Source organism: Erpetoichthys calabaricus, chromosome 4 (assembly GCF_900747795.2).
Source record: "Erpetoichthys calabaricus chromosome 4, fErpCal1.3, whole genome shotgun sequence".
Lineage (NCBI taxonomy): Eukaryota > Metazoa > Chordata > Cladistia > Polypteriformes > Polypteridae > Erpetoichthys > Erpetoichthys calabaricus.
In genome coordinates this window covers 200,582,431-200,607,047 of record NC_041397.2, presented here as the reverse complement: position 1 = coordinate 200,607,047, position 24,617 = coordinate 200,582,431, and the positions used below count along the sequence as shown (strand labels likewise).

The following is a 24,617-nucleotide window of genomic DNA, read 5'->3' as shown; positions in this document are numbered from 1 at the left end:
TCTGACCCAATGTCTCTCTTATATTTCTAAGTTGATGAGTTAAATAAAGAAAAAACAGAAATCGTAGTCATTAGTAAAACTGGAAATAATGAAGTTATTAGAAATAAATGCTATCCCTTAACATTAAAAGTCAAGGCCGCAGTAAAGAATTTAGGTGTAACCATGGACTCTGACCTAAACTTTGAATCACATATTAACCATATTACTAAGACTTACTTTTTATTTAAGGAAGAAGGAAGTTAGCAATCTTTTAATATTGCAAGATGCTGAGACATTAATTCACAGCTAGATTACTGTGATGCAATCCTAACTAGTCTACTTAAGAAAGACATAAATAGGTTGTAAGGATAGACAAGGAGTTTTCACCTAATCAAAGGGAATGGGGATCTGTTACTACATTACTCCCGGGGGCTCTTCTCAACAATTGCATTTATTTACTTTTTCTCTTGAATTTTTGTTATGGCACTCAAATAAACAATACTACAATCAAGAAGTCTGTGTGAGCTATTTTTCTCTTAATATCTTAAACCCTTAAAACCAGTGATATTGTTCCATAACATAGCTTACCTGAGTATTACCAGCAAAACGGGCACATTTAGAGAACTCCATCAGGTGCTCTATGAACTTGCTCCTGAGATACTCTTTTCTAATGCTGCTAGCTTCCTTCTCAATAAGTGCTTCCTGAATTACTGTTCGCAGAGCCATGACAGGCTCTTGGAAGCTGAAATCGCTGTCCTGCAGAAGTTTGGACTGTTGTTGCCAATTATTATAAACATTACTCAGCATTGCTTCTGTCACTGTTCTAAAGAAGGAAACATCATAATGATTGAAACTATATGTGTTAAATTAAAGCTTAGACATTTAATTGGAAATTACATAGACAAGCTGCATTAGTTAAGACATAATTGGCTTACAATATAAGAGCAGTTAATAGAAGGGAGGCAGTAGAACAAAATACCAATTCATCTTTCCAATACAGTAAAGCAAAGACTAACCAGGGAGCACAGAATTTTTAATTATACATTATTAAATACAAGTAGCTAAATTTTAAAGTTGCACAATTAAAAGGTGCAAAATACACACAAATCTGAAACATCACAAAGGGTTGTTGATCAATTCAACTGGTCACAACAAAAACACCGTTCATAAGTGCTTCTTACAGTATGTCTGGCCCTCTAACCCAACATACCTAGTGTCACAGGAGGCTGGGGGTGGTACCCAGCCGGGACGCCCAACAGGACCGGAGGACGGCTTACGCCTCCCCCAGACCACATGGGGGCGACCGCCCTGGTGGCTTTGGGGACCACAGGAACAGAGCTTTGAAGCTCAACCCTATAGGGGCCCGGGGTCACCGCCAGGGGGTGCCCCAATGCCTATGCAGTCTTGGCCCTCAGCACTTCTGCCACACCCGGGGGAAGGGATGGGGGGGGGTTAACCAGGGACACCTGGAGTGCTTCTGGGTGCGCAGCCGGTACTTCCGCCACACTGGGGAGTGCCGGCGGAAGCTAATCAGGAGGCACCTGGAGCACATCCGGGTGTGTATAAAAGGGGCTGCCTCCCTCCATTCGAGGGCTGGAGTCGGGAGAGGAGAAAGACACAGCTCGGAGGAAATGAGTGGAGGTGGCCTGAAGAAAGAGAGGCATTGTGAAGGGCCTGGACTTTGGGGTGATTGGTGCTGCGGCACTGGAGTTGTGTGTGGTTCACTGTATTGTACATAGTGTAAATAAATGTGTGTTGGGTGATTAAACCATGTCTACCTGTCTGTGTCTGGGCTGTTCCCCACACTTAATAGCTTCTAAATTAATATTACAAATATATTAAATAGGCATAACATCAATATACTGTAAAAACAACAGTATAAAACATAGATAACAAAATATAAACCAGTTATTATTCATAAGAATAAAAAGATTATTAAGTCTTTCATTTTAAGACAAAAAATTTATTCTCTTGTCAATTTTTTCACCTTACCTCCAAGATCTCTTGTATACATGTAATGGCAGGTAAAGGAAGAGAGAAGACTGGCATACACAAAATTGGAAAATGCTCAACCCACTGCACTCCTGTTTGTGTACATGCACCCATAAGCCATTTACATTTTAACTTATATATTTACAATGTTTTCTGAGTTATTGACTTGAATTTCATCAATGCATTTTATGTATTTCCGAAATCTAAAATTATAATTACTTTTCTTCTACCCATGCTAACATTCTAGTACAGTTTATCATCTTTTATTACATTGTGTATAGTCATATGCCATAACTACTGTAGTGGCCCATTCATGGCAGTCAAAGATTTAAATGCCACACCAATGGACATGGACTCTCAACACCAGTGGTCTCAAACTCCAGTTCTGGAGGGCCACAGTGGCTACACGTTTTCATTCTAACCCTTTTCTTAATTGGTGACCAGTTTTTGCTGCTAATTAACTCTTTTTCCTTTCATTTTAATGGACTTGTTTTTTAAGATTTGTTCCCCTGAATTTTTTCATCGTTCCTCTGAATTGCTTCATTTCCTTCCATAAATGGCACCCAAACAGAAATTAAATGTGAAGTGTGTCAACTAACAGAAGGCCAACTAAGTTAGGGTCTTAGAATCCAACCAATTTCACTCCAACCGGCTTAATTAGACTCTGATTCATGCTGTTAATTAAACCCATTCTTTAATTCCATGGCTTGTTGGTGCTCTTGTTGTGCAATAGCAGACATTTCTGAAATTGTTGATTTTCTCTTTTCTAAGAGCAATGTTAAAATGTTTTGAGGACCTGAGCAGATCAACATTCCTGAGACCTTCATCTTTCTTTATTTTGAGATATTGTATGATGGACACAGTTTACTGATCCTATTTTGGCTCATTTTGTATCTCATTAGTGTTTGGCTGCAAATTAAGGAAAATAAACATTTTAGGGGTAAAATGAATTCAAAAGAAGTTAATTAGCAGCAAAAACAGGTTACTAATTAAGTAAAGGATTAGAATGAAACCCTGGAGCCACTGTGGCCCTCCAGGACTGGAGTTTGAGACCGCTGCTCTACACAAAAATCTGCTTTACAGCCCCTCGACCCCTCTAAGTTTTGTGAAGTAACTTGCTGTAAACCACATCATTCTTGCTCATGAAACTTGACCCCTGGGTAAAAACTGGGAGTAGATCAAAAACCTCTGTTCTGGGGCCTCTAAGAAACAATACTGAATAACCCAAATGTACACCTAAAACATGCTGCATAACCTGACCATAACCTTGGGTTTAAGTACATAAAAAAATATATTAACCCTTTTCCAAACCCTTACATATTATTTAGGGTCCTAGGGTAAAGACCATACTAAGAAGTGATTGATGCAAAGCAAGATAATTGTCTTAAAAATATACCACAAAATGTATTATCACGAGCAAAAAAATTAAACTGATTATTCAAAAATATTCCTAAAGTTAGTGTTTTGTCAGGTATTAAAAATGCAGCAATTGTTTGCAATCAATCCAAACTAAACCATAATATAGCATTCTCAAATCTAGTTCAGTGTCACAGGAGGATCAGAGCCTATCCTGGTAGCACTAAGTGCAGAGCAGCAATCTACTCTGGAAAGGGTGCCTGAAACATTTGCTCCTTTGCTCACTCAGGACCAATTTAGTGTCACCAATTAACTTAATAAACACACCTTTTGGATATGAGAGCATAAGTCAAAAAGCAAGAATGTGAAACTCAACAAAACATCCAACTAGTTGTGGGATTTGAACACAGGATATCAGATTCATTACACATTTGTGTTAACTGCTGTGCCACTTAAAACAAAACCATCTATTAGTTAACAGTCAATCAGACCATCATTTAAAAAAGAGTAATTCATGCACTTTGACAAAGTGTCAAACAGGACAAGAAATTTCCTCTATTGATAAATCCTTGATAAGTCAGAAATATTTTGCCATTTTTAACATGAAGAGAAAGTATGTGCTTCAGAGACAATTTAAGATTAACATATGTTTATAAACTATAAACAAAACAAGTAAAAATGTCTGCTATAAAAAAAGCCACTTAAGATGGCCAGTACTGAAAGCCATCAATTACAATAAATACACAACAGTACTGGACCAGTGCCCTATTCCGGGTTAGTTATTGTCATAAGCACAATGCTGCCTGAGTTAGACCCAATATCCCTGTGGCCCTGAACTGCAATAGTATAGAAGATAAAAAATTACTACTTGTTTACCTTGAAAAGACATGGCCTATACTTTCTAATTCACTTATCTGTTGCAGGTTGCACAAAGTGGGGTAGAGAAAACACACAGACTCCAAACTTTCCTTACACAGAGTTTCCACTTCATGGACCCTAAAAAAATATTTATTAAAAATGTAAGATCTGGCAGATTAAGGTATGTTGTGACATTTTGGCATAATATAATTTGTTTATTTAGAGTTAAAGCATAAACAAGATAACATTATTAGGAGAAAATCTGAGGTAAAAGTATTAGAAGCAATTAAAAACACTGTTCTAGAAATTGTGGGGAACTGAAAAGGTGATATAGGATAGTAGTTCTCAAGTTCAATTCTCAGGGCACTCCTGTGGCTGCTGGTTTTAGTACCAACCCATTTCTGCTCTTGAATGGGCTCCTACACAATTAATCAAGGTTTTATTTTCCAGTTTCTATGTTTTTTTACAAACAACTGGAAAATAGTTTTTGCTGAATTAAGAAAGAATTTATATTGTTTGATGGGTAACAATTCATTGTTTTTTCTTTTAAATAAATATATTTTTATTTACAGTATAATGTTCTGGTTATTTACACAGTCATTTACTAACCACTAACGGCGCAATGCTATAACGACAGCATGCAGTGAATACACTTGACTTTCATAGTCTTTCTCTGTACGTTTAGCATTCGTTTGCTCAGAGGTTGATGCGCTTGCTGCTTCCTGAGCAGTTCTCTTTCGTCGGCATCTTTTTGCATTAAAACTGATTAAGTCAGTGTTTGTAGATAGATAGATAGATAGATAGATAGATAGATAGATAGATAGATAGATAGATAGATAGATAGATAGATAGATAGATAGATAGATAGATAGATAGATAGATAGATAGATAGATAGATAGATAGATAGATAGATACTTTATTAATCCCAAGGGGAAATTCACATTGTATTGCAATTACTTAGCACGTTTTCTTTAATTTTTCACTTAAGCTGGCACTTAAGTCTTCAATCTGCCTCAAGAATGATTTAAGATATGAAGAGGTAGGGGAAGTGATGGCGAAGGTGGTAGGGATGAGAATGGTGCCCTTAAACATGCACTGCACATCCCCCCTGCTGGCCGCTGCCGAGAGTTGATTCTGCAATAAATAAATCCCGGACAGACAAACGGACAGCCACTGTAGTGTATTGTATAACAAGATAAGCACAAAAGAGGTAACACTAAAGTAGCTGCTCCTTTCAGAGTCATTTGCACTGGTGTCCAATTTGCTTAATATTAATTGTCAGTATTCAAATACAATCAAGAAAGCAAACAGCACATAAAAAGTGAATAAAAAGAAATAAAATAAAGTAAGCATTTAAAAATACAGAAAAAATAAAAATATGTCTTAAATTCATACAAGTTTAAGTCTGACACTATTGCACTTTTCTAAATGCAAAATAAAAGAAAAAAATGGGTCATCTAAGTAAACAATAAAATCAATTAAACATAACAATGACTGACTGATTCAGAAAAATAACATACAGCCACAGGTGGTCCCCAGGATTGAACCTGAGAACCTCTGATATAGACAAGAGTGAAACCATGTTGGCAAATCAAAGTGCAAATTATTATGTCATGTATTTTATATGCTATAACAGGGAAGCACCAAGTATAAAGACCACCTAATACACATAACAACTGAACTCTATTGAAAATTACCAGACCTTTTATTTAACATCAAATACAACTGGTAACTGTTAATACAATAAAACAGTGCATGTTTAAAAGTTATTCTGGAGAATTTATAACTAAATGCAATATACACATGTGTGAAGTACAGTACACACTTAAAGGAACACTCCACACAAAATATTTTTTTATCAGTTACTTACCATCCATGTTTTCATTGAGAATTGAAAAAAGACAATTCCTGATATAACTGTCTTCAACAGGGGCCCAAATTGAACAACAACACACAATATCAAAGCACCCATAGTAAAAATCTCTTATGTTTTTATGTTATTTTTGGTTTGTTGAGTTTGACTTGATTGTAAGGGATGTTATTTGCTTCAAATTAAAATCAATAAAAATATTTTTAAAAAACCTCAAATTACTTGTGTTGCATAATCGCAGGGGACTGTACTTTCTCTGGTCCTGTTCAGCCTATATACATCGGACTTCCAATACAACTCGGAGTCCTGCCACGTGCAAAAGTTCGCTGATGACACTGCTATCGTGGGCTGCATCAGGAGTGGGCAGGAGGAGGAGGAGTATAGGAACCTAATCAAGGACTTTGTTAAATGGTGCGATTCAAACCACCTACACCTGAACACCAGCAAAACCAAGGAGCTAGTGGTGGATTTTAGGAGGACCAGGCCACTCCTGGACCCCGTGATCATCAGACGTGACTGTGTGCAGAGGGTACAGACCTATAAATACCTGAAAGTGGATGATAAATTGGACTGGACTGCCAATACTGATGCTCTGTGCAAGAGAGGACAGAGCCGACTATACTTCCTTAGAAGGCTGGCATCCTTCAACATCTGCAATAAAATGCTGCAGATGTTCTATCAGACGGTTGTGGCGATTGCCCTCTTCTATGCGGTGGTGTGTTATGGAGGCAGCATAAAGAAGAAGGACGCCTCACGCCTGGACAAACTGATGAGGAAGGCAGGCTCTATTGTAGGCATGGAGCTGGACAGTTTGACATCCGTGGCAGAGTGACGGGCGCTGAGCAGGCTCCTGTCAGTCGTGGAGAATCCACTGCATCCACTAAACAGTTTCATCTCCAAACAGAGGAGCAGCTTCAGCGACAGACTGCTGTCACTGTCCTGCTCCACTGACAGACTGAGGAGATTGTTCCTCCCCACACAATATGCGACTCTTCAATTCCACCCGGGGGGGTAAACGTTAACATTATACAAAGTTATTGTCTGTATACCTGCATTTTTATCACTCTTTAATTTATTGTTTTTTATCAGTATGCTGCTGCTAGAGTGTGTGAATTTCCCCTTAGGATCTATCTATCTATCTAATCCTCATTTCAGGTATATATGTATGTTCAAACATTCCAAATATTTATTTTTCTAAAATAATTTTAAATATAACATTTCTGCAAAATCATCTTGTGAATGACACAAGAGTATGTTTACGTGAGTATAAGATTAAGAATTGAACTTCTGCCTCTCCCTTCATTCCATATTCAGAAATCCTGCTCAGAAAAGTTCATTTATTGGATGTCATGGCATTTCATGTAATACTAACATTGTGGAGGATGCATGGTCTGAGAGGGGTGTACAATTAGAGATTAGAACTTAAAGAAAAGCAATTAAAGACATTAACAGGTGGAAAGTATGCTTTGTGTATCCAAGATGTTTCAACAAGTAGAAGGTGAATTCACCATTGCCGTTTCATAAACTGCCAATGAAATGTCTAGAAATATGGCAATTGTGGCTTAACAACCAAGAAATGAGAGAAAAGGTGGTTCTTGAATGCACTGCATTTGTTCATGAGAGGAATTTCCATAAGTGGTTTGTTTAATAACATTTTTGCAAAAATGCATATGTTTTGGATGTTGTGAGTATATGACTAGATACCTGACATGTGAATTATACAACACAAATAATTTGATACTGAAGTCCATTGTATCAGGAACTTTGTCATTTTCATTCTCCATGAAATTAAAAGGTTTTCTCTGCCATTATCAACATAAACAAGGTGGATAAGTAACAGATAAAAAAAGAATAACTTTTGATTAAAGTATTGCTTGAAAACATTGTTGTTGCGTATTTTTTTTGTATAATAACAGCATTCACACAAAAAGTTCCTTGCAACAAAATATAACTGCATAAAATGCTTACCTTGCATATTTTAAATTGTCATGAAAAGCAGAAATCTCTTTATGTTGTAAAGACTGTAGGGCAGAATGCAGAGATTCATGGTATCCAGGAGCAACTGTTTCATCCCTTAAGAAAAATGAAAACAAAAAAGAAATAAAGACTACTATAAACACCAATTAATTATCTTAGTTTAGTTTCTTATCTGCCCTCAAAGATAATATCTGGAAAATAATATACATAAATAAACAAACTATAATATATACAGCCTGTTCAATCAGAATACAAGTTAATGATATGAAGGTAAATAAACTGAAAACAGTATATTTAGTTACATTAAATCAGCAGAAATTTTACACTAAGCAGTATGTTCATGGTTGGTTCTGGTCTTGCTTACAATGCTGCCATGCTCTGGACCATAAAAAACTGTTCATTTAAATTTTTACATGGGTGTACACATCACAGGATCATTCACATTACAGGCATTATTTCCCAGAGCATTATTCTATTTTTTTCAACTATGCCTTACATGCACTATAAGTATAAACAGAATCTTCATCACCTACATACTCCTTATCACTTCTGACCTATCCTAAGTTCTTAATTTTAGACAGTCTGGTGGCCATAAATTAATTATAGAACAATCACTGATGATGTCAGGCACTAGCAACAGGCTATGGAAATATATTTTTTTCTTAGTAGCTCTACAATTGTAGTGACAAAAACTCAAACTTAGTTATACATCCAAACTAGTAAGTTGAAATAAATTAGCATGCAGTTTAATAATCAAAGACAGAAAAATTGATTTGAATTTGTTTGTTATCAAATTGTAGGCTTTTTTGAGTGAATTTCTGTATTATTCTTAATTCAGGTACCAAGTCATGGTCCCAGTAAGCTGCAGGCTATCCCATCATCAACCCAATGATGTCATCAAGTACAAAAAAAGTTTTAAAACCTACTTGGTAGACATAATTACATCTGCACACACAAATTCATACTGGGAGGACAATTTAGCAATTGTTCCTCTAGCCATGCAGAATAATCTCAGGATCATACACAAATACATAGAGAAGTTATGATAATGTACACATATTTCATATTTTCATAGCAGTTATTAAAATGATTCACTATTTTATCAAATGCTTTCTATAATCTTCATTACATTCTATTTTCATACCTTGCTGAAGGAGTGTAGTCCCACTGCATATTTCGCCACGCTGCTTGAAAACGAATTTCTTGAAGTTCTGTGCCCCAGTCAGTATTTTCATATTCAAGTCCTTTCAGGTAAGTTAGTAATGTGTTGCACAGACCAAAATTTTGCAAAGCCTAAAACATAATACAAAAAAAACCCAAAAAAAACCCCACTGTGACTAGCTAATTATTGGAGAATAAAATTTCAAACTATTATAAAACCATCTAATTTAACGCTATTACATATAAATAAATGTGCACAAAATACAGTGATCCCTCGCTATATCGCGCTTTGCCTTTCGTGGCTTCACTCCATCGCGGATTTTATATGTAAGCATATTTAAATATATATCGCGGATTTTTTGCTGGTTCGCGGATTTCTGCGGACAATGGGTCTTTTAATTTCTGGTACATGCTTCCTCAGTTGGTTTGCCCAGTTGATTTCATACAAGGGACGCTAATGGCAGATGGCTGAGAAGCTACCCAGCTTACTTTTCTCTCTCTCTTGCGCTGACTTTCTCTGATCCTGACGTAGAGGGATTGAGCAGGGGGGTTGTTCACACACCTAGACGATACGGATGCTCGTCTAAAAATGCTGAAAGATTATCTTCACGTTGCTATCTTTTGTGCAGCTGCTTCCTGAAACGACATGCTGCACAGTGCTTTGCATACTTAAAAGCTCGAAGGGCACATATTGATTTTTGATTGAAAAACATACTCTGTCTCTCTCTATCTCTTTCTCTGCTCCTGACGGAGGGTGTGTGAGCTGCCGCCTTCAACAGCTTTGTGTCGCGGTGCTTCGCATACTTAAAAGCCAAACAGCCCTATTGATTTGTTTGCTTTCTCTCCCTTTCTGACATTCTGTGCTCCTGACACGCACTCCTTTCAAGAGGAAGATATGTTTGCGTTCTTATAATTGTGAGACGGAACTGTCATCTCTGTCTTGTCATGGAGCACAGTTTAAACTTTTGAAAAAGAGCCAAATGTTTGTTTGCAGTGTTTGAATAAAGTTCCTGTCTCTCTACAACTTCCTGTGTTTCTGTGCAAATCTGTGACCCAAGCATGACAATATAAAAATAACCATATAAAGATATGGTTTCTACTTCGTGGATTTTCACCTTTCGCGGGGGGGTTCTGGAACGCAACCCCCGCGATGGAGGAGGGATTACTGTATCTCTAAAAATTTCTACAAGAAATGACCAGCTTTACAAACAGTTCTGTCTTTGGAGCATGAAACAGACTGAGAAACGTTTACTTGTACACTATGACAAACGTGGACAAAAGTCTAATAGGTTAGATATTCAAATACATAGGAAAGGAGTTTCAAATACTATCACAGAAATCGGTATTCTATAAAGTAGGGTAATATACCCATAAACCACTTTGCTATACTGTTTGTATTGGTAGAGAATGAATTTAGATGTTTACAAAGATGGCCCCTCTATTGTTTCAATAAAAAGATTTGGAAAGTTTCTACTACTGATCTCTCAAAGTTTAAAATTCTGATATATTTTGGTGCTAGTTATCTAATTCTGAAAATACTAATCTCGTTGATATTTGGAAACTTCAAGACATCCTCTGTGCCACTTAAGTAATGGCTGCAACACAATTTTATTTAAGTACAGGATATGAATGCCATTGATCAAAAGACCTTAAAATTATTAACAATGAAATGACAGGACAAAACAAGACAAACACAAGCCAATTAAACAACAGAAACTTCCTAGTACTTGCAATGCATGATTAAATAATAAGAAGTTAAATTAAAAACCTGAATTATTCCTGCTTGACGTGTAACTGATGGAAGACTTGTATGAAGGTCATAGGAAACAAGGGCTTTACCCCACATAGCTTCATGTTCATATGTACTTATTCTACAGGGAAACAAAATAAATAGATAAATAAATAAATTCCTCTCTGTGGGAAGTTCTTATTTTTGGCAAATATAGCACAATAAAAATAATTAGTAAATAAATAATGTGTTTTGTTCATTTGCAGGAAGAAGATTAACCAAAAACATCCAGATTTTAATTCAAATGCACACAGTGAGGGCTCATCTTTGACAAATAAGATTCAAACAAATAAGAGACAAACTTCCAATTTTATTTTTTTTTCTTCCCATAAAAATAACACAATTTTTTATTATATATTATTATAGACACAGGGCTTTGCCTTGCTTGTCTACTTTCACAAACTTGTTGGATAACCCTAACCACCTAATTACGCCTTGCTTTTAGTGCACCAAAAATTCTGTTATACACAAATTTTCAAGTGGCATAAAAATTACTCATAACTGGACAGAATTACATTTATTTCTAAAAACAACATCAAAAAAGTTTTCTTCTCAACTCAATAAGGAATACAAATAATTTTAATAAATATATATTAACATTCTGTCCCTTGATTCTTGGTAGGTACAGACAAACCAGTCCACTTGAAAAATAGTGAATGTTTTCCTCAGAATTTCTAAGAAAAATGATGCTGCCAAGTACATAATAAGCTGCCTTACAAACAAAATATTTTTTCAGACTAAGGCTGTCAAATTTAAGAATTTTCAAGATGCAAGGTAACAAAAGTATGCCTCTCAATTGTAGCAAAAATGTTTCTTATTTTGTTCATGTTTAGGCCATTTCTACAGTGTGTTGTACAGGATGCAATACAGTAGCTGAAGCTTTCTCTAGCAAACTGTGTGCATTTTTGCAATTATTCTGAACTAATTGCACATATTTCAGAATTATCTCATAACCTGCAAAACAATAGCCTTCTCTACATCTGCCCACTCCTTTGAGCAAGCTAGAGGTCTTAAAACACCACTGCTGGAGGAGCTACAAACAGTACTCTTATTAACCTAAATTAATTGATTTTTTCTGTAAGTTTTAGAGAGTGGCGGAAAGTGCTTTTCAATGGGGAAACATAGGTAATGACTTGAACATACTACAATCGGGTAAAACTGGGCACTGGACAAAACAGATTTTTTTCCTTTTTTATCTCTGGATTTCTTAAAAAAGCCATTCCTTTATTTGCACAAACTGTGGATGCATCTCAAAATACAAGCTTGATTTAAACAACTGATCAGGGGTGTGACATGTTGTGTCAAAATGCAATTATTTGTTTGTATATGGGTGAGGAATATGTGCACAAACCCACCATAAAGGGGGAGTTTGTTGCAGGTTGTGTCACTATTGGCACGGGGAAACTTTAAGCTTCCTGAAGGCTGGACGGTATTAGCAGGGAGTTGGAGGATCTGAGCAACTGCTAGCAAACTGAAGTGTAAAGTGATCCACAGGACTGCAATACAATTTGACAGTATTGTGCAATGATAAGGTGAGCCGATATGTAGCATGTGAACTAGCTAACCGTCGTGCTGTAGGCAAACCATAACAGCTGTAGGTGGTTATGCATTCTCCAAGAAGGCAGTATACCATGGCTGCAAAAGAGTCAGAGGAGAGACATAAGCCAAAAGTGATGTCTGAGTAGTTTGAATCAGTGTTGCTTGAGTATTTGACATCTGAACTGTTCTTGAGTTTTGCAGATGGGGAATCCAACCTTTTAAACAAATCTGCAGAAGAACAGGTAGGAGAGATTTGCTGACTGAATGAAGAGAGGAACTAGCCAGCGAGCCCCTAGTGGTCAGGCAACCCATTTAACTTGACTGGGCAAAGCATGAAATGTTGATATAGAGCTGTCTTGTGGGCTCACCACCTGCAAGACGAAGGATGTGTGCTGGGCGTGATGCCAGTTTAGTGACAGGCACAAGCAGGACAGATGGAGACAGACTAGACCCTGGCAATGGAGACTGGCTCTGGGAACTTGGAACATTATCTCTCTGGTGGAGAAGTAGCCTGAACTGGTGCAGGAGATGCAAAAGTACCAGCTAGATATATTTGTTGTCATCTCCACACATAGCAAGAGTTCTGGAACCAAACTTCTTGATCAATGGTGGTCTCTGTCCTACACTGGAGCTCCCATGTGTAAAAGACCTCAGGCTGGTTTTGGGGATACTCACACGCTCTTGTTATTTAGCTTGGGAGGGGGACAACGATGATGGACTGTGCAGTTGCAAAGAGGAAAACTGTGACTGTTGCTTGTGTGTATGCACCAAACAGCTATTCAGAGTATTCAGCATTCTTAGAGATGAGGGGCGGGTGAGTTGCTTTCTTGGTGACTTTAATGATGACTTTGGAAATGACGAAGATAGCTGTAGGAGTGTGACTGGGTGGAAACGCCTGCCAGATCTGAATAAGAATGGTGAGTTCTTATTGGATTTCTGTGCTGTTCATGGATTGTCCATAACAAACAACGCGTTTGAACACAAGGAGGCTCAGAAATGTACCTGTTACCAGAGCTCCTTGGCCTGAAGGTTGATGATAGATTTTGTAGTTGTATCATCTGACCTGAGACCATATGTTTGGACACTTGGAAGAAGACCAAGGAAGAGCTGTCAACTAATTACCACTTGGTTTTGAGTTGGATTTGAAGCAAGATGTGCAGGTCAGGTTGATCAGGGAAACATAAATGAGCAGTTATTGTTTCCTGGAAACATCTGGCTGAGGTTTCTGTTCATGATGAATTTAACTCCTACCTCCAAAAGCACTTCTCCCATATGCAGAGTGAGATCGGAGACATTGAGTCCAAATGGACCATGTTCAAGACCCCAGCTGTGGAAGTGGCTGCTAATCGCTGTGGTCTTAAAGCATTTGGGGCATCTCATGACATAGACCCCGGGATTCAATGGTGGACACCAGAGGTGAGGGAAGATGTCAGACTGAAGATGATGACCTTCAGGGAAATGCTCTTTATGGGATCTCCTGATTCAGTTAAGACAAGATAAGAGGACTGCTGCAAAAATAGTTGTGGAAACAAAAGCTTAAACATGGCAGGAGTCTAGAGAGGCCATGGAGAAAGACTATCTAATGGCCTCAAGGTTTTTCTGACAAACTGTTCAACACCTCAGGAGAGGAAGGAATGACCTTGCCCACACTATGGTTAAGCAGGAATGGGAAAATGCTGTCATCTTTACGGGAAATTTTTGAGTAGTGGAAGGAACACTTTGAGGAACTCCTCAACCTGGTACACATGCCCTTCTACCAGTAGTACATATCCTGTAGGAAGGAATCCCATCACTGTTGATGAACAGTATATAACTATTTACCAATATGTGTGGAATGTGAAGATATGAATCAATACTTGGTAACATTCTTTGCATAAAAAATTAATGAATTTGGTAAGTTTTTAAAGCTTTTGTTTTCATGTTTGCATTGCTTAGATACCCCTTAGACATCATTTTAGACAGCAAGAACCTATTTTTTTATTTTTAAAACGTTTCACATTAGAACACAATTTCATGTATCAAATTAACATATACCATGATTGTGAAGAAATAATTTGATTAAAAAAATAGTAAACTTATCCTTAAAATTCTGACACAATGAAGGTATGACTTTAAAAAAAGATGACTAAGTTATGTTCCGTATTATTTTTAAGGTTATATGTACAGTATTATATGAAAACAAAAGTTGAACTCCGCTCAACAAAATGAATATAAGGGTTCAGCTAAATCATAGTAAAACCTATAATCATGACAGTAACTAACAGAATTTTAATTTCTCAAATATTTTGTAAATAAATGCTGCAAAAACTGTTAAGTAGATTATAACTCACCTTGTGGAAGGATGCAACATTTTGCCTCCACCACATCCATAAAGACTGTCTGGCTCTCCTATACGTCTGTAAACCTCAATAAGAAGGTCCTAAAAATTCAACAAAATATTTTGTTTAAAAGAAAAATGCACACTGCTAAATAAAATAAAAGTTTTATATGTCACAATTCATAATGCAAATATAAAATACAGAGGAATTAAGCTTGTCTTAAGTTAAAACCTTTAAAAGTTTTAACATGATTTCTAAAATATATGTATAATAAAGGCATTTATTATGTGAAACTGTTTATAAAGTAATAAAAAAAAAAACAACACATGTTAATATCCATTATAGCCCTCCAAAAAAACACAAAACATTTGAAATCTTAATAATGTAAATTATTGCAATTGCCTTCCAATATATTATATATTCCAAAGCAACAAATTTATATCCTGTTGCAGAAAGCTACTCTAGTTGTGCTTCCTACTTAAGACCAGGATAGGAGCTATTTAATAAATAAAATGGAAAGTTTACCTAATTCAGAATCTGACAGCTTAGGGAAGTTAACATGCAGTCTGTTTTCAGCCTCTGCTAGATAAGGAAGGATCAAGGTGAAGTGATCCTTTGAGTTGCTAACCGCAAAAGATGGAACAAAATGTGGACAAGGCATGTTCTCATTGTGCTGGCTACTTTGCATAAGATAATAGTGGCAGTTGATTGATTAGGAACTTAATAAACTCAGCACTAGTACATTAAATAGAAGTTTATTTGGATGTGCTTTTTTAAGAAAATACATTCTTCTTGTAAGCAGAAATCCAAATCCTAGATGTATTACTTAGTTCCACCCAGAATTGAGGTTCACCACCTTTTGTTCAGGCGTACGATGCCCAGGAATTTAAATGTTCCAAAATCCTTTTTTTGGTCTTAAGTTGTTAAGCACTTAAGTCTTATTACGTAACACTTACAGACCATGTTTCTTTATCCACCTAAAAATGTTGTATTTTACAATTTTAACAGGGCATTACAGATAGTTAAACTATTTTTTACTGTATGAAAAGTGTTGTTTGGTATGAAATAAAAAGTAGAATGCCTTATCCTAGAAATTTGATTCTGTTCATCTGGACAAAGTTTTTAAGTGGGAGAAATATTTCGAGACTTATCCAAGTCTCTTCCTCAGTCTCAATTGACTGCAGGTTTCCCCAACCTTATAAACAGTACCTTTGCTTAATCATAGAGACTAGCACCATTGACAAAGGGCCAGTTGATCAGTGATATGCAAATTGTCCACTGATTAGTAGACGTGTTTGAGAGAGTAATCAAGGAGGCCATTTACGTGAAAAAGGAACGACCATCTCTGAACAGAGGAGGGGGCCTAAGGGTACATCTGTCGCCATCTTACAATGCTGTGATTGCAGCCATTCCTCAACCCTCTATGAATGGTTCACACGTCTACTAATCAGTGGACAATTTGCATATCACTGATCAACTGGCCCTTTGTCAATGGTGCTAGTCTCTGTGATTAAGCAAAGGTACTGTTTATAAGGTTGGGGGAAACCTGCAGTCAATTGAGACTGAGGAAGAGACTTGGATAAGTCTCGAAATATTTCTCCCACTTAAAAACTTTGTCCAGATGAACAGAATCAATTTCTAGGATTTCCTTACCTGGATTATTGAGCATGCATCGAGACATAGAATGCCTTATATTTTCATAATTTTAATTTACAAAAATTATATCTTTCAGGGCTTCAATTATGTGACAAGGTGTGGATTTCCCCTCAGAGTAACAACAAATGCGGGGATTTTTATTGGTGCAGGGTTTATCAGCTCTATTATTGTGGACTATTATTATCTGATTCATCATATTATTTGCAACTAGTAAATTTTTAATATACAGTTTCTGTCACTTAATTGAAAAATAACCACTGCTTAAAACTAATACTAAAAACATAAATATTGTTATGTTAATGCCACATGAATTATAAATATCAAAATAATTCAGAATAACTTAATTTTCACAAACATGTTAGTTAACATTAGAATCACTGTCAATATTCCGTTCTCTCTGAACATCCTAAATTTTGTAACATACACAAGAAAACTTGCAGGTCCTTATCCCTGCGACAGCACTGGTAAGTACTTTTGTTTTGCAAATGTGTTATTTTGCAGGACTCAACTTGCACTCACCTCTCCCTCATTCAGCCAACCGATGCTATCACCCAGCCACCCATCAATCAGTTGAAAGGAATTACATAGGTAATGATATATTGTGATTTGAAATACATATATTTCATGTGTGTTCTGTGTCTACAATGATCTGTGTAAATGTAGGATGACAGAGGAAATGTGAAGCAAAAAATGTACACATTGCTAAAACAGAACATTTTTTCAAATGTTATAGTAATAATGATATAGTGCTGATGGAGAAATTTAGAGAAGGCCAGGAGTTGCATTGCGTCTTTGTGGACTTGGAGAAAGCATATTACAGGGTGCCTTGAGAGCAGCTGTGGTATTGTATGAGGAAGTCGGGAGTGGCAGAGAAGTACGTAAGAGTTGTACAGGATATGTACGAGGAAAGTGTGACAGTGGGTGAGGTCTGCAGTAGGAGTGACGGATGCATTCAAGTTGGAGGTGGGGATTGGCTCTGAGCCCCTTTCTTATTTGCAATGGTGATGGACAGGTTGACAGACGAGATTAGACAGGAGTCCCCGTGGACTATGATGTTTGTTGATGACATTGTGATCTGTTGCAATAGTAGGGAGCAGGTTAAGGAGACCCTGGAGAGGTGGAAATATGCTCTAGAGAGGAGAGGAATGAAGGTCAGTAGGAACAAGACAGAATATATGTGTGTAAATGAGAGGGAGGTCAGTGGAATTGTGAGGATGCAAGGAGTAGAATTGGTGAAGGTTGATGAGTTTAAATACTTGGGACCAACAGTACAGAGTAATGGGGATTGTGGAGGAGAGGTGAAAAAGAGAGTGCAGGCAGGGTGGAATGGGTGGAGAAGAGTGTCAGGAGTGATTTGTGACAGATGGGTATCGACAAGAGTGAAAGGGAAGGTTTACAGGACAGTAGTGAGACCAGCTATGTTATATGGGTTGGAGACGGTGGCACTGACCAAAGAGCAGGAGACAGAGCTGGTGGTAGCAGAGTTAGAGATGCTAAGATTTGCACTGGGTATGACGAGGATGGACAGGATTAGAAATGAGTACATTAGAGGGTCAGCTCAAGTTGGACGGTTGGGAGACAAAGTCAGAGAGGCGAGATTGCGTTGGTTTGGACATGTGCAGAGGAGAGATGCTGGGTATATTGGGAGAAGGATGCTAAGGATAGAGCTGCCAGGGAAGAGGAAAAGAGGAAGGCCTAAGCGAAAGTTTAAGGATGTGGTGAGAGAGGACATGCAGGTGATGGGTGTAACAGAGCAAGATGCAGAGGACAGAAAGATATGGAAGAAGATTATCCGCTGTGGCAACCCCTAACGGGATCAGCCGAAAAAAAAAAAAGAAGAAGAAGCTGATGTGAAATGTGGAATGTGTAAAGATGAAGTCCAAATATCAAATAAATACACTCACAAAATGTGCAACAAAACAAGTGTGCTTTTATTCCAGAGTAAAACCGAATAAAAAGAAATTGTTCAAATGACATGTTGATATGAATATGTAAAAACTGAAATTTAAATATCAGTTGGTACAAAATAAAGACATTTGCATTTTTGTGTTTACGTTTTTAATTTTCAACCAGTTATATTTGCTATCCATGCAGGTGTCAAAGTGGTAATGCTGCTGCTTCGTAATAAGGAGGGCACAGGTTTGAATCCCAGGTCCTCCCTGCATGGAGTGCTTTAAGTAGTGAGCTATTATTATTATTAATAAAAGTAATGGTAATTATCTGTTTGCATAATGAAGATTCATCTTATGGAGGGTTTTTCATGAAATCATTAGCTTCGCAAAGAAGGGAAAGAATATATAATTATTTTCTATGTTATTATGCAGTGTAACTTTCTGTGCCACACATGTGATTTTACTATCATGTATAAATAGATTTTTTTTTTTCAACAGAAATGCCCTATGCGCAACAATTCAGAATAGAGTACATTCTCTCACCTGACCAACATTAAAAAAAATATTTAAAAACAGATCTTTTGATAGAAGTCAGAAGAAAAGAGACAAGGAACAAGCTCAATTGCATTTGTTCCTAATGTTGACTTTTGTGGGAGCATTAGACACAAGGAGTCTAGAAAATATCTTCTGTGGCCTTACTCCCTCGACAGATGAAGGCCAGGTTCTTCAAGTGTGAGCTTGCTTGAATTTTGACAACATTTTTGTCACTGCTTAGTCACAAACAATTAATTTCATAGTACCTGTAAACTTTTTCCAGTTTCTTCTCTACTTTTTTCACTTAAACTGGTAATTGTAAAGCTCTGACTTGACTCCTCAAACAAAATTCTTCGAGAAACTTTGGATGCATTCCTGTTTAAAAAATATAAAAAGGATTAGTGCCTGTATTGTGTTTTATTTCTTTATTCAGTTATGAAAGAAATAAAGAAGTAGGCCTCTCAGTAGACAGCATATACAGTTAGGTCCATAAATATTTGGACAGAGACAACTTTTTTCTAATTTTGGTTCTGTACATTACCACAATGAATTTTAAATGAAACAACTCAGATGCAGTTGAAGTGCAGACTTTCAGCTTTAATTCAGTGGGGTGAACAAAACGATTGCACAAAAATGTGAGGCAACTAAAGCATTTTTTTTAACATAATCCCTTCATTTCAGGGGCTCAAAAGTAATTGGACAATTGACTCAAAGGCTATTTCATGGGCAGGTGTGGGCAAGTCCATCGTTATGTCATTATCAGTTAAGCAGATAAAAGGCCTGGAGTTAATTTGAGGTGTGGTGCTTGCATGTGGAAGATTTTGCTGTGAACAGACATCATGCGGTCAAAGGAGCTCTCCATGCAGGTGAAAGAAGCCATCCTTAAGCTGCGAAAACAGAAAAAACCCATCCGAGAAATTGCTACAATATTACGAGTGGCAAAAATCTACAGTTTGGCACATCCTGAGAAAGAAAGCAAGCACTGGTGAATTCAGTAACGCAAAAAGACCTGGACGTCCATGGAAGACAACAGTGGTGGATGATTACAGAATCATTTTCATGGTGAAAAGAAACCCCTTCAGAACAGCCAACCAAGTGAACAACACTCTCCAGGAGGTAGGCATATCAATATCCAAGTCTACCATAAAGAGAAGACTGCATGAAAGTAAATACAGAGGGTGCACTGCAAGGTGCAAGCCACTCATAAGCCTCAAGAACAGAAAGGCTAGATTGGACTTTGCTAAAGAACATCTAAAAAAGCCAGCACAGTTCTGGAAAAACATTCTCCGGACAGATGAAACCAAGATCAACCTCTACCAGAATGATGGCAAGAAAAAAGTATGGGGAAGGCGTGGAACAGCTCATTATCCAAAGCATAGCACATGATCTATAAAACACGGTGGAGGCAGTGTGATGGCTTGGGCGTGCATGGCTGCCAGTGGCACTGGGACACTAGTGTTTATTGATGATGTGACACAGGACAGAAGCAGCCGAATGAATTCTGAGGTGTTCAGAGACATACTGCCTGCTCAAATCCAGCTAAATGCAGTCAAATTGATTGGGCGGCGTTTCATGATACAGATGGACAATGACCCAAAACATACAGCCAAAGCAACCCAGGAGTTTATTAAAGCAAAGAAGTGGAAAATTCTTGAATGGCCAAGTCAGTCACCTGATCTTAACCCAATTGAGCATGCATTTCACTTGTTGAAGACTAAACTTCAGACAGAAAGGCCCACAAACAAACAGCAACTGAAAGCCGCTGCAGTAAAGGCCTGGCAGAGCATTAAAAAGGAGGAAACCCAGCATCTGGTGATGTCCTTGAGTTCAAGACTTCAGGCTGTCATTGCCAGCAAAGGGTTTTCAACCAAGTATTAGACATGAACATTTTATTTCCAGTTATTTAATTTGTCCAATTACTTTTGAGCCCCTGAAATGAAGGGATTGTGTTCAAAAAATGCTTTAGTTGCCTCACATTTTTATGCAATCATTTTGTTCATCCCACTGAATTAAAGTTGAAAGTCTGTACTTCAACTGCATCGGAGTTGTTTCATTTAAAATTCATTGTGGTAATATACAGAACCAAAATTAGAAAAAAGTTGTCTCTGTCCAAATATTTATGGACCTAACTGTACTTCAAATCAGATTTTCTATTTTAACGACAACCAATGGTGAATGATGACTGTTTGCTCACTCCAGAACATGTCAACAATGTGAAAGCATTTTGTCAGTCACTGCAGTGGCTGCATATTTTTTCTATGTAATCAGTTTTTTCACTGTGAGCAATATGAAGTCAGCTTCAGCTGGTAATAAAACATAAATGAATAAAATATCTAACCTCTGAATGCTGTATTTAGGGAAAAAGACAGAAAAAAGATGTCAACTGAAGGGTGTTCACTTTATTGTGTAACTGAACTTTATATTGATTTTCTCAAATTAATTAAATTTATACAGTTAGAATTTGTGACAAGGCAAAATTAATCCATCCATCCAATTATTGAATCCATATTTTCTATTACACCACTGTTAAAAGAAAATGCTCCTGGTTCTGGTTTGAGAAGGAAAATTATTTGTCATTGTAACCATTGCTACCTGGAAGAAATCTCTGTAATTATTATTATTAAAACCAGGTTCAAAAGTAAACTTTTGTTTGTTTCCAATACCTCTGACTATCTTCATAGTCTGATCTGATCTTGTCCACATATATTTCAGAGTACAGTAAAGCAGTAAAATCAGCAGCGCATGACTGAGCTGCAATTGCAACTTCAAAGTAGTTTAATTCCAGCCAGAAACTGTTATCAAAAACTGTACCACAGGCAGAACTGCAACAAAGAAGACAAAATAATAAAAGCCGGGAGTTAGATTTATTCAATGGAAGGAAGCTGTTACTAGCTTATGAATTAATGTTATTTACACCTGTACCTAGCTTATGAATGAATTAAAGTCATTTACCCCTGTATAGACCTGTTCTGTCTTCTAAGGTTATCAACAACAGCCAACATTGTTCTTAATGAGGCTTTATCCAAGTGTCCATAGGTCACACTCTCTGCCTCTGTAATTAAAATATACAGAATCAAAACACAGGCTTCTGAAAGTTATACTGCACCTCTGATAGTAGGCACTATTAAACTGATAATGTGCATTTGTGTGGATTTAGATCTAAACATTTTCAGAGTTAATAGCAAATTATATTATTGTATATTACTGTACTTAAAACTAACTTAGAAACAGAACAAGTAAGGCACTATATGCTGATACCAAACATTATGCTGACAGCTACAAATGTTAAAAGGTTTCTATTTTTCTGAAACACTTCTCTATAAATACCTGAGCTGCAATTATAACCTTAAAGTAGTTTATTTCCAGAAGAATAGAACATGAAACTGTAATGCACTTTTAACTGAAAAGGTGCCTGAACTTTACACTAAGCTTTCAGTAGTAGGCCCACCAATAAGATGTAATAGTGGGCCATTAAACATTAAACATAAAAAATATACATAAATGATAAGAGGTCCCAACTAAGAAATTCTCATAAATGGTAACATTTTAAAACCTCTTGTGCAACAATTGTACAGTATGTTATTTTGACTACTTACCAGAGTCCATATTAGCAGGAGTGGTAGATCTACTGGACACAGATGAGGCCTTCGAACAAGTAGAGAAGAAAGCCTGAATTTGCTTAGATAATAAATTGCGCCAAAAATTATCTGTGTCATGCAAAAGGATGTCATGGATCAAAAAAGGAAGTATAGTCTGACAGAATTCTGTCTTCACCTGAATAAAAAAATACAGTTAAAAATAAATATAGCATATTTGTGTATGCTTGTTCTAGTAACTTACTTTGCTTGCAAAATAGACCTTATATAGTATATAGATTTCCTCAACATAAGTAAATGTTTCTGTTCAGCGATTAAGCAGATATGCGAGATCAGTAAACTTCAGTTCTACAAAATGTCATTGGCTTAAAGGGTGATTAAAATTATAATCATTATTTCATATAGATATACACATGTTAAGTATTGCTAAACAGATTTTAATATAATACAGTAATATTTTTAGAGAGTACCATTCTTAGAAGGCAAACATGACAACTTAATAAATAATGTATACTCTGTAACTATGTTCAAGACAAAAATGATGAACTTTAATGTAAAAAATGAGCAGCATCATTTTTGTGTCAGGCTCCTTTTCACAATTCTCTTTATAAAGCATACAATGATTACAATTAAAATGTAAATATCTTTCTCAATAAACTAAATTCTGTCTTACACTACACAGTGGGTCCAGCAACATCAAGACTTCATTCTTCACTCCATCAGATTTCAAAAGTGCAAGAGTCAAATTCCTTAACCATGAGTTATGGCAGCCATTCTGTGGCACCCAGAGATCAGTCTTACTCAGTGTATCTGTTGGATCCATGACATTCCCTACAGATACCTCAAGAGCCTTTTATAGAACAGTAAAGAAATATTTTTCACAATGTTATTAAAAATAGTGAAATCAAGAAAAATGTACATCAAAAACAGTACATTTATAAATTGTGAATTCTCGATATACAGTATACTGAGCTTAAACCCATAATGCCCTCCCTGATATATGGGATACAGAGGTAATGACTGCTAATATTTTCTATGAGACAGAAGTACCAAATGTAACTTTTTACTGTGTGAGCAAGTTTTAATCCTTTAGAACAGTACTACCCTTTTTACATCCCATCCCATTATTTTAAGTAAGGATACAGTAAGTATTTCCACCATTTAAGTGGTTTTTGTGAATATGCAGTGTTCAGTTTAGCTGTGCTTCCATTTTTTCCTAACTTTAGGAGGCAGTAAGCTTAAATGAACTGGAATACACCAAAACAGTTAATGAAAGAAAACCAAGCATCTTGAATGATGAAGGAAAAGAATAATGTAATTAGAAGTTGTTCATAGATGTTTGGCACAGGAAAATGAAAGCAATTAAAAACACATTCACATACACACACAGGGAACACAAAAAGCTGGTGAAGTGACAAATAAGCAAACTGCATATCATTCAAGGCATATCACTGTGAAGCACTGAAAATATAATACCATAGTTTGAGCACTTATGGTTACATTTCGACTGGTCTCACTCATTTTATTAATGATGTAATTTAAACATACAATAAACAATTTAAATCCCTATCAAGAAGTGCATAATTCGCTGAAATTAGAAGTTCCTCATAACAAAAGTGAATGTGTGCAGCAAATTCTTGACAAAAATTTTGAAAATATTAAAAACAAAAAGTCTGGTATTGTCAGAGGTTTGCAGGATTAATGCAGTTGTCAATTGCTAGCGTTTTACAACTAAATATTAAGTTTGTTCTTCTTTAATTCATGTTGCTTTGTCCAAAATACTGAAAATTGGTACAATATTTTTCTAAGACATCAACACATACATGTGTAAAAATAATCAGAAATGAACATTTTATACTTCTCCTTTACATTAATCTTTTTACTTTAATCTAAATTGCTTCAGTATACCTTAAGGTTTAAACCAGTAAGACTTAAGGAGAGCACAACTCTATATTTTAGCTTTTGTTACATTGTCATTTGGTCTGTTATTTGCCTAATTAAAATAAATGTGACTACCTCTTTCCTGCTGATACACACAAACATACACTGCCTGGCCAAAAAAAAAGTCACCACCAAAAAAAAGGTCACACACGCTAATA

The 24,617-nt window shown here is 36.5% G+C and overlaps 1 protein-coding gene across 1 annotated transcript in view; it reads right to left on the bottom strand.

The window, feature by feature from the left end:
• atm (ATM serine/threonine kinase) overlaps positions 1–24,617 on the bottom strand; it is a 175,588-nt gene that overhangs the window by 39,526 nt on the left and 111,445 nt on the right. Inside the window, exons 36-46 of the mRNA XM_028800178.2 lie at positions 23,192–23,368; positions 22,519–22,696; positions 21,875–21,974; positions 21,586–21,744; positions 19,189–19,297; positions 14,853–14,941; positions 10,963–11,065; positions 9,178–9,326; positions 8,025–8,129; positions 4,204–4,323; positions 568–802 (exon numbers count right to left, since the gene is read on the bottom strand). Coding sequence (XP_028656011.1) covers positions 568–802; positions 4,204–4,323; positions 8,025–8,129; positions 9,178–9,326; positions 10,963–11,065; positions 14,853–14,941; positions 19,189–19,297; positions 21,586–21,744; positions 21,875–21,974; positions 22,519–22,696; positions 23,192–23,368 — 1,524 coding nt within the window. The remainder of the gene's footprint in view (positions 1–567; positions 803–4,203; positions 4,324–8,024; positions 8,130–9,177; positions 9,327–10,962; positions 11,066–14,852; positions 14,942–19,188; positions 19,298–21,585; positions 21,745–21,874; positions 21,975–22,518; positions 22,697–23,191; positions 23,369–24,617) is intronic.